Source organism: Pseudophryne corroboree, chromosome 2 (genome assembly GCF_028390025.1).
Source record: "Pseudophryne corroboree isolate aPseCor3 chromosome 2, aPseCor3.hap2, whole genome shotgun sequence".
Lineage (NCBI taxonomy): Eukaryota > Metazoa > Chordata > Amphibia > Anura > Myobatrachidae > Pseudophryne > Pseudophryne corroboree.
Genome location: NC_086445.1, coordinates 713893172 through 713908132, shown reverse-complemented (window position 1 = coordinate 713908132; position 14961 = coordinate 713893172). Strand labels below are relative to the sequence as shown.

At 41.3% G+C, this 14961-nt stretch overlaps 1 protein-coding gene across 5 annotated transcripts in view; it reads right to left on the bottom strand.

Moving 5' to 3' along the window:
• Positions 1-5763: 5763 nt before the first annotated feature.
• The window catches only part of CAMK1G (calcium/calmodulin dependent protein kinase IG), a 439226-nt gene continuing 430028 nt past the window's right edge, over positions 5764-14961 (bottom strand). For all 5 annotated transcript variants that reach the window (XM_063955332.1, XM_063955333.1, XM_063955331.1 and 2 more), the window contains 4 exons: positions 13576-13663; positions 11875-12884; positions 8868-8994; positions 5764-7089 (listed from right to left, as the gene is read on the bottom strand). In XM_063955332.1, coding sequence (XP_063811402.1) covers positions 8904-8994; positions 11875-12884; positions 13576-13663 — 1189 coding nt within the window. In that variant the 3' untranslated portion in view covers positions 5764-7089; positions 8868-8903. The remainder of the gene's footprint in view (positions 7090-8867; positions 8995-11874; positions 12885-13575; positions 13664-14961) is intronic.

Below are 14961 nucleotides of genomic sequence, written 5' to 3'. Positions count from 1 at the left end.
GAAAACAATCAGGAATGTATTAAGCAGATCAACCAGCAGTTAGGAGTATATTTCCCAGCCATTGCCAAGTGGAACAAAATCCTCTCCATAAGACAAGGAGAAAGGGAAAGTACTTCTGACTACTTCAATCGAGCACTGCAAGTAATGGCTAGAGACACTGGGATCACAGACATCAAAACAAATGCACAGCATAAAGAAGTAGCGGTTAAGTTATTAATGAATGGTTTAAAGGAGGTGTTGAGAACAAGGGTACAGACCACCAACCCAAACTGGAGAAATATCTCGGTGGCTACATTAAGAGAGGCCGTTATTGATCATGATCAGAACATCACCAGACACAGGGAGTCACGGAGTAATAAGCTGATGGCTGTAAGTATACAGGCTCTAACCAAAAAGCCACACCAGCTTAAGACCCAAAATCCTGTGAGAAATTCAAATGTGGTAGTTTGTTACCATTGTCACAAAGAAGGACATTTTGCAAGAGATTGTAGATCAAGAAGTAGACAAAAGTCATATCAACCCCCTAGACAACAACATAACCATGGTATCCAAGGAGTCAGGGAAGTACAGGGAAAGCGGTTGATGGTGATGAGCATCCAAGCGTTTGAGGAGGCATCAAATCAACCAAGACCTCAGGTCACTGGCACTTGGAGGAAGCCCAGGGCTTGTTATCTTTGTAAAAGAGAAGGGCATTATGCCAGCAACTGCAACAGCCCACATAAAGTCAGACCCCCTAGACATGAATATGAGCAAAGTTATGACACACCAAATTATAATCAGGGATCACATAGGAAGAATTTTGGGCCACACCCATGATATGTAGTCAGGAAAAGGTGATCATTAGGACTGATGGTAAGCCTGAGGTAACGGTTAACAAATTGGGAGGTCATTCCTTGAGGACACAGGAATGACCGGGTAAAATTTGTAATGTATCTGTGAAATGTTTTCTTTTTCCCCATCTCTGACGGTCATCAGCAGGACTCAAACATTGCATAGCTACTTGGTCTTTGCAGAAGTCTACCAAACCCCAGCATGACCTACCCGCATCAATGTATCCTGGCCAGATACAAAGGGTGGAGTATGGAGGTGCTGGTGGGAGGGACTGAGCAAGGATACCATTGGACATGTAGATATGACAGCCTGATGATGAACGGCAGATCTGACAATGTTTTAAAATGTTTGAAAAATGTTTTTTTTTCCTGTTGTTGTTTATTGTTGGTTTATGTAATATATATATGTATATGAATTGTTCTCTCTCTCTTTTTTTTTTTTTTTTTGTTTTCTCTCTTCTCACTCATGTTTTCATGTTTTAAAGATGGTATGTCACACATCAGTTAGACAAATGGTAATGCAAGATTTTTGCTCCTTACAGAAAGATTGCTGGTTTGGAAGAAATATTGTATCACCGGAGTGTTCGGTTGGAAGACTGAGAGACAGCACCTTTGAGATGACAGCAGAACAAGAAGAACAACAAGACTAGAGAACTAATTATCGTAACAAGTTTCTCTCCCCCTCAAACTGTTTTTCTGTACCCCCATTACAAATTTCTCCTTTTCTCCTCCAGTAAGATGGACTCGCCTCAAGAGACTGTGATCCGTGTTTTCATGTTGACCCTGATGTTGACCAGAGCAGTCTGTTTCGGTGAGAGTACCAGTGAGGTCGAGAAAGGATCCAGAAAGGTTCTGATGACAGAGACAGAGGCGTAAATTTCAAATAGCAACACAATCACCGAGCAAAGGCGAGTACCGGAAACGATCTAGCAGCCATGTTATTTATAGACATTGTGAAGGATTGTTAGCTGAAGAGAAATGTATCTGTAGACTCTGTGATAACTTAGTTGAGGATGGGGGCATCAAGAAATGTCAGTCCAGTTTTAATATCCACATGGACCGGCATCCATTGAGTGACTATCACTCCTTAGTGGGTAAAGTGTTAAATCAGACAGATTGTTGGGTATGCTCTCAAGTACCTCAAGGCCATAGCAAATCAGGATTAGTGCCCTTCCCTTTAACTATAGGGGAGGTACTTGAGCTAAGTGGTGGGAGGCCGGTGGACAGGAGGTTTAATATCTCCAGTCCTCCTAGTTTGAAGCTCCACCAATATCATGTGGATAGATCCCTAGTATGTTTTAACATTTCCAATCCCCGAAAGCCGGGAAATTGGGAAGTGTCATGGAAAAACCAAACCATGACCTTTTCATACAGAGCCGATAGAATGCCTACAGATACAGAACTTATACGCCACATAGCCGGTAGCGGAAAATATTTCCGATATAGGTATACCCTAGGAAGTAGGACCATGAGAGTTGGAGAGGTATCACCAGGATACTGTGCACATATCGTACAAACTGATACGTGTACTAAACAGATGGGAGAATTAGGGTTAGGAGATTTCATATGGAAAGTGTGTAATATGGTAATGTCCTACTCCGTCCCATATGTTCTCCCCGATGATGCGTAATTCATATGCGGGAGGAAGGCGTATAAGTGGCTTGCCCCAAACTCAGAATATTGGAAAAGTACTGCCTGAAGTAATGACCGTATCCCACACTAAAATGAAGGATATTCACCGCAGTGCCCAAGCTCCTTATACTCACACTCATTACGAGCACATCGTTACACGGCACCTGATAGAAAGAACAGAGCATCCGGCCTCTGACCTGATCCATGAATCCACCGGGATTCAATTCCTAATCGCGTTAGATATCACTCGTACCGCCAGAGGAGTGATAAATTATAAATATATATCTGCGCTTGCAAATTTATTAGACAATATCACTGAAATGTATGATGACACATTCAGGTATACCGGAAGGGAGCTCCAAGCTTATAAAACAGAACTGGTTCAGCATAGGATGATTCTCAATTATCTCACAGCTGTGACAGGCGGGTATTGTGTTACCCTAGCGACTCAGTATGGAATAAAGTGCTGCACATTTATTACAAACAGCACCGAGGACCCGGCCGAGGTCATAGACCAAAAGATGGATGACATTTTGCAATTAAAATGGGAGTTCCGAAGGAAACACAATCTCACCCTTGCCGCTGTGGGTAATGAGCTGACCAGTTGGGTGTCATGGTTGAACCCACGAAATTGGTTCTCTGGTTTAGGAGAATGGACTCAAGGAATTATCATGGATGTAGGGAAATTTCTTTTGTGTACTCTGGGTGTCATCATATTGGTAGGTCTGATATTTAGATGCGTTCGGGTTTTAACAAAGTGTAAACGTAGCGCCCGAGTGATGAGTTTAAGGAGTGAAGATACTGTAATAACAACGACTGATTTGGTTTATGACCCAACGATAGAGACAATGTTGTGATGAAAATGTGATTCCACGGTCCGTTTCTTTCACCCGTTTCTCCTTTGTTTTCCTCCAAGGTACAAAGACATCCGCTTGGAAGAAGAATTTGACAACCTTTTACACAGACAACTGATGGACTATGCCATAGACCCCCATATCCCTAGTACCTTTAATTTTACGCTAGCCCAACATTTTTGTAAGTCTATGGACATTGAGAAAGCTTTTGCTCGCACTTTGACAAAAGCCCAAGGAGACTACAGTCAACATGTACATCGAGACAAGACAAGACACAAGACAAGACCTCAATCGGCAAATGTACATTAAACTCACATAGTTTACGACTGCATTTACCATAATTGCTTCTTATCTTCATCTCTACAACCTTCAGGTAATGACACACATAGTCGATAGGGAGTATAGGCACAGATATCAGCACTCACATATCCCCCTATTCATGTATCATCAACTAAAATGTGCTCCCCCATTTTGTCGCAACCAAAAGCCGAAAAGAGCTCGGTAAAGTTTGACAGCCCATCCACAGACCCTTAATACGGGATAAGAAGGAATTCAAATGTATACTTCGCAATACCTCGAAGCTTGATTTAAAACACGTACGGCACGATGATACATGACCCCCCAAACATGGATTCATACATACACGCTTCTGCTATCTCACTAGGTCATACCGTTTTCCCACCTTCTCCTCTCCTCCACTACCCAACCATAGAAATGTATTTACACATGACATATATTTTTCTCTTTTTGAAATGTTTTAGGAAGTGGCAGTTATTGGTGATTGCCAAAGGGTGGACTGTCAAAGTCAGAAAAATATCACGCTACACACTGCCATATATGCACCTCATGCGAGTGCCTGCTGCGTGTGCATGAGCCCTCCCGTGCGTGCGCATACTCTCAGTTGCGTGCACCCGCAGGCGCGCGGTATGCGCATTTACGGTAGAGTTTATGTTCGTCTAGCGGGCGACTCAATCGTAACATATTTTATTCATATAATGTATTTTGTAGATTATGGTCCCTTTGATAGAATCTGAAAGTTTAGTTAATGTAGTATGTTCGGGGACAAAGAGATCCCTCTTTGTTTGATACGAAGGGTCAGACAGGGGTTACACAGTGGTGTTTAGTATCCATCGGAAGAGAATATAATTAGCAATATTCCGGTGTTGGTTTGAAGCGGATTAATCGCTCGTGCGTATAGTTATGGACATAAGAAGTTTATGGACATTTACTATATTCGCACTTTATTACCCATGCGGCGGGAAACCCAGTTTCCCACCCACCTGAGCAGTTAAGAATAGTCACAGCCCACCTGTATGAACCAACCTATGACCTTTTGTTATAATGCGAAGACGAATTCCTGTGTCCAATGAACAATAAGAATGTAGGGACCATTGTACTGTATTGTGTGTAGTGTATAAAAGGACAAGCCGATCTGGGCCAGCTCTCTCTCTTCAACGGTTCTCATTGCTGATAATCAGGAGCTGGATATCCAGAAAGGCGCTTGCGATTGTTTCCCCTGGTGCGTAAGTTCTCTGCAACCATATTGTCTCTTATTTAATGTTATAAGCCATTCTCTCTCTCCTTCCCCTCCTTTAAATGTAATTGTATCTTTATTGTATTTTATGTGTAGTTATCCGGTTAGGTATTTTATGTTATCTTGGTAGTGTATAACTTGTATTGTATTATTCTTTTTGCGATTGAACGTTCATTCATTTCCTTAAAAGGCGTTAGACCCTTAGACCGGTATTTGAGTGTTTATTATATTGCTAAGGGGTACTCAGAGCGTCACATACGCTCATACAGCTTTTAAACTAACAAGGTTACACTGTGTTGCATTTACACCTTATCACTGCACAAGGGTTTACAGTATAAGTACATTGTTTATGGTATAGTTATAAAGGTTTAACTCTGTGAGCGTCAGCGCCGCTTGTGATCTCCTCGTGGTCCCAAGCGTCCGCTACGCTGATAGCGTATCATTACGTTAGTCGGCAGCCTATAGCGTGCTTGCCTTTACGCTCTAAGCCGTGAGCGAACGTGCCGCTCGTGCGCCTCGTCCACGGCTAAGCGTTCATTACGCTACGTACGTATTCTTACGGTATTCCATACGCCAATTGCGTACTGTGTTCATTAACCTTTTAGAGTGTTTTATACAAGGTATAGAATAGGCATTGTCAATATATACACACATACTATTCCTGATGACGGGTTTTGAATAAAACTGAGACGTAGAATTTATCATTGTTTCATTTATTTATGCCAAGTGATTGCCGCTGCTGTTTTGCATCTTTCTATCGTATTGATCGGATATCACCTGGCTAAGCTTTCATTGTGGGGAAACGAGGAGTGCCGGAATTTGCACATATGCTCGGTTCTTTGTATGCCAGCAGCCCTGCATAGTGGAGGTGACAGCTCTAAATAAAGACACTGAATAGAACATAGCGCTGGTGTTCCACATAAAAAAGTCATATTTATTAATGTTTTCATATTACAGTAGCAGAACCATTGTATTTATATTTACAAAAGCATAGATAACAATGTTTAATAAAACAAATGGATTAAATAGCTATAAACAAAATAGGGGTTTTAAAGCAGCTGCTGAGTCCATTTGCTGATGAGCTGTCAAACTCAATTTTAACCAGAGATCTTCATTATAGTATGCTTCCAAGCCTGAGCTATAGTACTACAGAAGAGATGCTGAGCTCTTGGCACAATTTGGCGCTAAGCTGCCATTACTACTGATAACACCGCTATGTTGCCTGTTAGAGTAAGGTATGGACATTGAAGTGTCATGATCCATGGTGCATGAGTAACAAAACATTTGCTGGTACAGGTTTGCATGTCCAGTACAATTTCAGAACCACTACAACAATTAAAATATTATATACTGTACTTTGAAATAAGTTTAAAAAAATTATACAATCTTTTTCCCATTAACAAATTTTCAACACATTTTTTAAAATGGCATTTGTCCTTGTCTATTGATGAAAAGTCTGGACTGCAGGTTCCAAATAAACTTGCTAGTCGAGCAAGAGAAGTGAGCCTCGTCTTCTAAGCATACATGAGGCATGGAGGCTTTCAGTTCTGGAGCAAATGGAACGGCATGACTGGGCCCCACATTGCCTGGGATCATAGTATCTGTAGGGGCTGCTACTGTAGTAACTCCCCCACTGTCTTTACTGACAGTCATGCATGTGGTTATAAGAAGAAATCTGTAACATAAGTGCTTTCATCTGTTACACGTAAAACAGAAGAAACTGGGCAAGCCCCATAGGTTGTTTATGCCTTTTTGTGTATCATAATTTAAAATAAAAGTTACAGCTTAAAGTTTAAACCAGATTTTTTTCATAATCCAGATATTCACTGTTTATGTGTAAAATTCCATTGAAATGTGAAGCTCTTATAAACTCATGATGGTCACTGTAGCTCAACCAACCCAAAACACAAAGAATGTGACTAAAGCGATAAAATGCTATACCTTCAAACACATAATATACAAGGCAATGTTGCCTGTAAGATTTACAGTCATCAGTATGTTTTACAAGGAAGAGTCTTAATCAAACACATAGTTTTCTTCTCCCTGTGGTTTCCATGATTGCTTGTAGATGGTTTCCAAGCCTAGCCATGGAGATATTGCAGTGCACTGCTGTGTCCTCAAAAAACGCCCTCGTAGTCCAGGTGATGCTCCCAAAGAGGAAATTAAGCAAGATTCTCCTGCTTCCCTCAGAAGCGCGATCAATGTTTGGCTATAATACACAAGTAACTGCGTAGCCCTTCTGTGGATAAGAAACAGGAATTTGCGTTACTAATGCCCAGAATTATTATGATCATTACAGTATTTCAAATTCTTAGAGAATTCTTATAAAATTCAAAGAAATAAAAGATGTTTTTATTTTCGATGAAACAAAACCATTGCCATTTCATGCAAAACACTAATTCGGTAAGAAAGTAAAGTTTCCATAAGCTCTAATAAGTATTATGGCTATGAGTACAGACTATTTCTGGCCACACATGAACCAATGCTGTGACCACACATGAACCAATGATGTGACCACGCTTGAACCAATGATGTGACCACGCTTGAACCAATGATGTGACCACGCTTGAACCAATCCTGTGACCACGCTTGAACCAATCCTGTGACCACGCATGAACCAATCCCGTGACTTGGCTTGGTCAAACAAACAGGACTTATGTATCAATTAAAGATAGTTCATATCACCGCTATTCATGGCAATAACATATTATATTCTGCCCGACTGTGTTAAAAGGCACAGACAGGCACAGTGGCTCTAAAAATATCTCGTCCTTGCAATGTGTTCAGAGTAAAGTGACCTAGACTCCTCTATTGGTACTCCTGGGGATGTCTACAGTCCACACATGTGCAGCGGCCATTGCTGGGGAGGGATCCAGAGGAACCCTCTCATTGTCATTTTTGCAACGTGTAGCCCATAGGCTACAACAGGCTAACACCATCTGCACATGGCGTTAGCTTCATGGGCCATATTCTAGAATGCGAATGTAAATCTGACATCATTGCAATCCCCATAAAAGCCTATGGTTGCCGTGGCTGCGGTCAGAAATGGAGGTCCAGTGGCAGATATGGTGATATCTGCTGCGGTCCCTCCATAGTACATTTAGGGGATACCTGATATTTGTGGATATCCCCTGAAAACTTCTGTTTTTGGGGAATATCCTACAAATATTTTATAATAAATTGTCCCCTAGTGATTGCAGTTTATTAACTGTGTGGCTAATAAAGTAAATACCAGTATGTAATATGTACATTTTCCCAGAGGAGTGAGGATATTTATGGTTACATATTTGTCAAAAGCTGTGGATAGGCCAATTACTATATCATTTTTATAAAGTCATTTTTTAAAATTTTATTTCAAGTGCAAATTCCTTCTTGTTTCCGTACAGTCGGTAGGCTAGGATCCATGCTTCCTTTACTAAAAACTACGAAAACATTTATGCTTGAGACTCAATTCATGCCATACTATGGGGAAAATAGCTGTACAGAATGCTATGCTTGAACGCCGGACATCTGTCAATATTATAGTCTGTCAACATACTCGTATTTGTTTAATATACCACTTGTTTGTATTGGGTTGGAATAAAAAAAGAGATAAAAAACGATGCAAAATATTGTACTGTCAATTAATGGGGATCCGGTCATGTGACCAGTGCTCAGGATTCTGGCAGTCACCATGCCGACCCCGGGATCCCGAACAGTTACAATGCTGGCACACACAATGTCGACCGACAGGTATTGTTGCCATTTGTGGGTGTCCACAACACCCATAGAGTGGGAACAAAACCTGTGGTGAGTGCAGCGAGTCCGCCGAGCCCGCTGCATGGCTAGCGCAGTGAGCCCGTAAGGAGTTTGGCTGTGCTCGCCCCCCCACCGACATTCTGGTGTCGGGATCCCGGGGTCGGTATGCTGACCGTCAAGATCCCCAGCGCCGGTCTCACAGCCCCAACCCAATTACTGTACATTAGAACTTACAGTTGTGATCAGCACTGACTATGCAAGTACAATAAATTAACTTACAATGAAAAGTAGTGAGTCAAAGCACAGTTATGCTGGTCACATGACGGAGCAGACCCCTGTCTGCCCACTGCCACAGTGCGTGTAGTTTGTGGCTTTCACTGGAGCTGTAACACCGGTCATGAAAGGCCTGCAGAAAGACAACCAAAGTATATATAGGTCAGATCATGTGTTAAAGCACAATATGTGCTGGGTTAGTTTTCTATTTAAGTATGTGTGTGTGTATGTGTGTGTGTGTGTGTGTGTGTTTGTGCTGTTAGTGAAATATTACATTTTATTGGCTTTCTTTGCTTTTTAGGGAGTTCTATGAACATTAATATAAGTCAGACAGGAACCCCCCCAGCCCAGGAATAGAATGGTTGACTGATTGGCTGCAGAGCTGGCCCTAGGCATAGGCTAACTAAGCAAACGCCTAGTGCATTTGGAATGCCATAGGGCACAAGCAGCTTCTGCTGTTTAAAATGATTTGCATCATGCCCATATTTTGTGTGTGACTGCGGCTGTATCTGCATACGAAATGCTACGTTACAGTGTATTTCTGGAAATCACGTGGTAATTCGTATGCAGATACAGCCACAGTCGCGCGCAGGATATAAGCATGGTACATTCCATTTTAATCAGCAGAAGCTGCTTGTGCAACCCATTCACATAGCAATGCAAATAAGACGCATTTTTAGAAAATAAGGTGCCCGACGTTAGCAGAGCTGGTCTAGAGCTGCCAGCTGACTCACGCCAGACATCTCCTGCTGCATAGCATATTGAGGCAAGATGTATGAGGACGCATCTGCATCCAAGCAGAGGCAAAGGTCACAGTGTTAGCGGCCATGTAAGTACTGTGTACAGGTAGGTTGGTTGTGCAATAGTGTTCGGCATTTATGTAAGTGGGCATTATGTGTGTCATGTGTATAAATGCATTAATAATGTGCGGCATATGTGTAAGGGGCACTACGTGTGTCATTATGTGTATAAGAGCATTAATAATGTGCAGCATATGTGTAAGGGACACTATGTGTATAAGGGCATTAATAAAGGTTGGCATAATGTGTAAGGTGCATTATGTTTATAAGGACATTAATAATTTGTGTCATATGTGTAAGGGGCATTACTGTGTGGTATTATGTGGATAAAGGCATTACTAATGTGTGGCATTATGTGTAAGGTGCTCTACTGTGTGGCGTAACATGTAGAAAAAGCACTACAGTGTGGTCTAATGTGAATAAAAAGCAATATGGTGTAGTGTACTGTGAATAAGGAGCAATTCAGTGTGATGTAATGTGAGCATAAGGGGCACTACTGTGAGGAGTAATGTATATAAGGTAAAGTGGTACTACTGTGTGATGTAACGTGAATAAGGGACACTTTAAAATGATATAATGTGAATAAAGTTTCACTACTGTGTGGCGTAATTTTAATTGGGGGTACTATTGTGTGGCCATGCCCTTTCCCAGCAAGAACACGCCCCTTTTTGGGCTGTGTGCCGAATGTGCACACTGTTCCTATTTAAAATATAGGTAGTAGGAGCACTAATATGAGGACTATCATGGGTGAGGGGTGATCGTGCCGGGAAAGGGGTGCAGGATGAACTAGTGATGGTGCTAGGGGCACCAGCTAAAATCTTGCCATGGGCATCATATTGGTTAGGGCCAGCTCTGATTGGCAGAAAGGTCTCTTCCCCTGGATTAACCAAATTAATGCTTATGATAGCCAAGGATCATACTGATCCATTTAACCTTCTCCCTCCTCTGCTGACATCATATCACATGTGGGGTGTACACCTCATGGCATATGCACCTACCATTTCAAGGACATCTCATGTCCTTCACCGCTAATTGCATTGAACCCAATGATTGGAAAAAGATAGCGGGCCCAATGTAATAACTCCCGAGTTTGACGGCTGTGCGGGATGCCGGAGAAACATAGACTTTTTTTTAAAGGGGCAATCGAGTACAAGGCATGAATTTGCCTTGTAAGTGATTGCCTCTATAAAAAATTGTCTGATTCCGGCTGGCACCCCGCACGGCCACTAAACATTGGAGTCATTACATCTGGCCCAGTATTTTGCATACTGTATGATGCAATGTATAAATGGAGTGAGATTTCTCAGATGCACACAGAGCATATTAAAGTGCATTTTCCGATTCTTTGCTTTTATGGTTTTATGGTGAGAGGTTTTGCACTACATTCGTCTGATAGTAACATAGAATTTGACAGCAGATAAAAACATCTTGGACCATCTAAATTGCCCCTTTTTATAACAACCTCAAAACATATTTGATCCTTATTTCTTTGTAAGGCTATCCTTATGTCTATCCCAAGCATGTTTAAATTGCTCTACTGTATTAGCCTCTACCACCTCTGATGGTAGGCTATTCCACTTGTCCACTACCCTTTCTGTAAAGTAATTTTTCCTCAAGTTTCCCCTGAACCTACATCCCTCAAGTTTTAGTGCATGTCCTCATGTTCTAATACTTATTTTCCTTTGAAGAATGTTTCCCTCCTGTACCTTGTTAAAACCCTTGATATATTTGAAGGTTTCTATCATGTCCCTCTTCCCCTTCTCTGCTTCAAACTATATATATTGAGATCTTTAAATATTTTGGGTAAGTTATGTGATGTAGGCCATGTACAGTTTAGTTTTCCTTCGTTGAATAGGCTCTAATGTATTAATATCGTTCTGGAGATATGGCCTCCAGGACTGAACATAGTATTCTAGATGAGGCCATATCAATTACCTATACAGTGGTATTATTATTACTTCTTTCTTTCTGCTACTGATCCCCTTCCCTATGCAACCAAGCATCTAACTTTCTTTATTGCCAGTTGCTACAGGATAATGAACCATTACGGGGCTTAAGGGGGCACATTTTTTCATAAAAACACAGCATTGATATTGATAGATAGATAGATAGATAGATAGATAGATAGATAGATAGATAGATAGATAGATAGATATTACTATTAAAGTTGTATCAGTATCAGTTTGGTATGCAAATAATATCAAATAACGTACTGCTTCTTGTGCCCCTTCTTTGTCAGGCTACTTTCAGGGCAGGAAATCGGTTTTCCTTTCTCATAAGTTTCACCTGAGTTTCCAGTAGTCACATAAAGGTTGGTTGTGATGGCAATCTTATCAGTCTTAGTAGTACCATTTGATAAATCCATGGGTTTGCACTGAGGGAGCTCCATGCACATTATATTGTAATCCAAGTTTAACCTGTCCGGAATGTTGACATTATTGGAAGGAGTCTTTGGAGAACTCACTTCTTGTTCAGAGTTTTTCTGAGAAGATGGACTTAGCCCTACTTGCGGAGATGGCTTTTGGGTGGTGTTAGATTTAATAGAAGTGGGTGAAGCTGACTTTTTGGAAGAAGTATTGGTGGAAGGTGTTTCCTGTAATGAATTTCTGTGCACTTCACTATTGTGTACTGGTGGTAAGGGAAGATCAAGCGATTCAGACATATTTTTAGGGTTCAGTTTATCTTTTCGAACCTCTTTTGGATTTGTGTCAACTTGCATTGGCTTGCTCACAGTGGTAGCCTTGGAAGCATGGTTTGCTTGAGTCTTTGTTTGTGAGTGTCCATCCTTCATGGTGCATGTTTGATTCACCTCAGCAGGCATGTGGTGCACTGGGCTGGTTTGTGTAGCAATATTCTGAGTTATGCTCTTCAGTGATCTACTAGAGCTTGATGGATCATTCTGGACTACTAAATTCGGACCAGGGGCAAGTTGCCCTTCAGCTGATTTTTGTTGTGACGGATTGCTGTGCTCAGGTTGATGGTGACTTTGATTCACTGGACTGGTATCTTTCATGATATTAGCATCAAGGTTGTTTTCAAAAAGAACTGTGTCACCAGATTTAGCTAGGTTTGTGCTGTTGGGAACAGATGGCTTTGTGGTATCAGACACTTTGATGGTGGGTATTCGATTCTTCCCCTCAGATGCAGAACCAGAGCTGTTCTGATTGCTATGCATGTGCATTTTCTTCATGTGATAAACCACTGTCGCTGCATTAAATGCTTGCTGCAAGAGATATAAATGCATATAAATAAAAGTATTATTATTATTATTAATAATAATAGTAATAATAATAATAATAATAATAATAATAATACTACGTGTAATACAAATACTGCTCTTTTTCCTGAGTAAGACGTGCAATAAGTGCACACATTTTCAGTACATCACAAACACTGTTACTGTTTTCTGATTAGAAAAAAAGATATTTTAAATGAATCAGTTTTTCAAACCCATTCCCAAAGCTTGGTAACAACTAAAACTAACTGACAAATCAATCTACATATCAGTGGGTAATACTTTCAACAACAGGCAACAGAACTGACTGGACCCATCCATTTGTACTCACTAATACATTGGTAATGCTATGGAAAAACATATGACCAACTTTAGGTAAGAATTTATATACTATTTCAGGTTATATTTGATACTGAAAATAGTTACTAATAAGGGCTATGCCTGCTTAGGATATAAGGAATGCCCAGCCTCAATATTGTTACTTTGCTCTTATTTTCTACTACCTTTCAAGTGACAGCACATGACTTAATTGTGCACTTGTGTCATCCTTACACTGACAAAAACCTACGTACAGTAGACTGTATGTTATTGTTCTGTGTAATAGCCTTGAATACACAAATTAAGTAATTGCAAAAAAAAAGTTTTGTTAAGACAAATCCTAAACAATGTATTAACGCACCTTCCATTTGCTTTTAGCAAAGTTCTTCTTTATTTGGATGCTCACTGAGTGGTAGATGTCTCTATGGAGAGCTGTATTTCCAGCAATCCTACACAGAGTGAAAACATGAAAGTGTTATTAATCTACTACATTAATATACAGTTACCTCTGTGTCCTAATATTGATGTATTTCCAATACATATGATATTCCGACAGATGGGATGCCGACTCTCACTATACCGACAGTGGCATCCCATCTGCCAGAATCCCGGCAGCGAGTCCCCTCGCTGGATCACTGCGCTAACCACGCATCGGGACCGGTGGCTCGCTTCACTCACCACAGGTTTTATTCCCACTCGGTTGGTGGTGTGGACCCACCAACCGCGTGGGAATACTGGGTGATTCTCAGGATTCCGGCTGTAGGTAAAATGCCGTCTGTCAGGGTTTCTGTCTTCGGTCTCCTGAACGCCAGGATCCCGAAAGCCGGTATATTAACTGCATCCCTTTCCAACAAGTCTCAGTGGAACTGTGTTACATTTAGGGGTCTATCTATTAAAATTGTAATATGGTCCTGAAAGTAATATTCTTTATTGCTACATATCATGGCACTAGGAATTTCCTCAGAATTTTCCATATGAAGTCGCTGGGACTTGGGCTCTGATAAGAGTCTGCCACGGAGATCTGTAAGAAGCGATAACGTTGGCTTATGCTGTCACTTTACTGCAGGGGTTCAGACCCAGCCACTGTGCATGAGAGGCCGTCCTTCTGCGCATGTGCAGAGTGAAAACCTGGCTTTGGGAATCGCGGACACTCCAGCCCACTGGAGAGGGATTGCAAGGAACCCGCCAGGGCCAGTGTAAGAACTCTCTGCACCCCAGACAAATCTTCAGCTTAGCACCCCCTAACCTGCAACCCCCACCACCACCTCCCGGAGGGGCGATGCAGGTGGCCACTAGGTGGGCTGGGGTGAATTGCATCATTATACATATACAGAGAAAAGGGACAACACTCAAGGACTTTTAAAGTGATAAAATATATCATAAACAAGTCACAAAATTTAGTGACTTTGTTCACAATATACTTTCACTTTAAAAGTTCTTGAGTGCCATCTATTCTTTATATACTGTGTAATACTGTATATGGGGTGTGGCATGTAATTAGGGCTGGGTACGGGATGCCGCAGGTCAGAATACCAACAGCAGCATCCCGACCACCATAATACCAACATTTTCAATTAAATTAATTAACCTTACCCTAACCCTCCCCTTCATACTAACATTCAGGATGCCGGCTGTCCTCTATTTGTATGTGTGTATACATAAATATATACGCACAGACATATATTTGTATGCTCCTTATTGTGTTTCAACCCCCCATCCGTAAGTTCATTACTAACTCGCATACAGA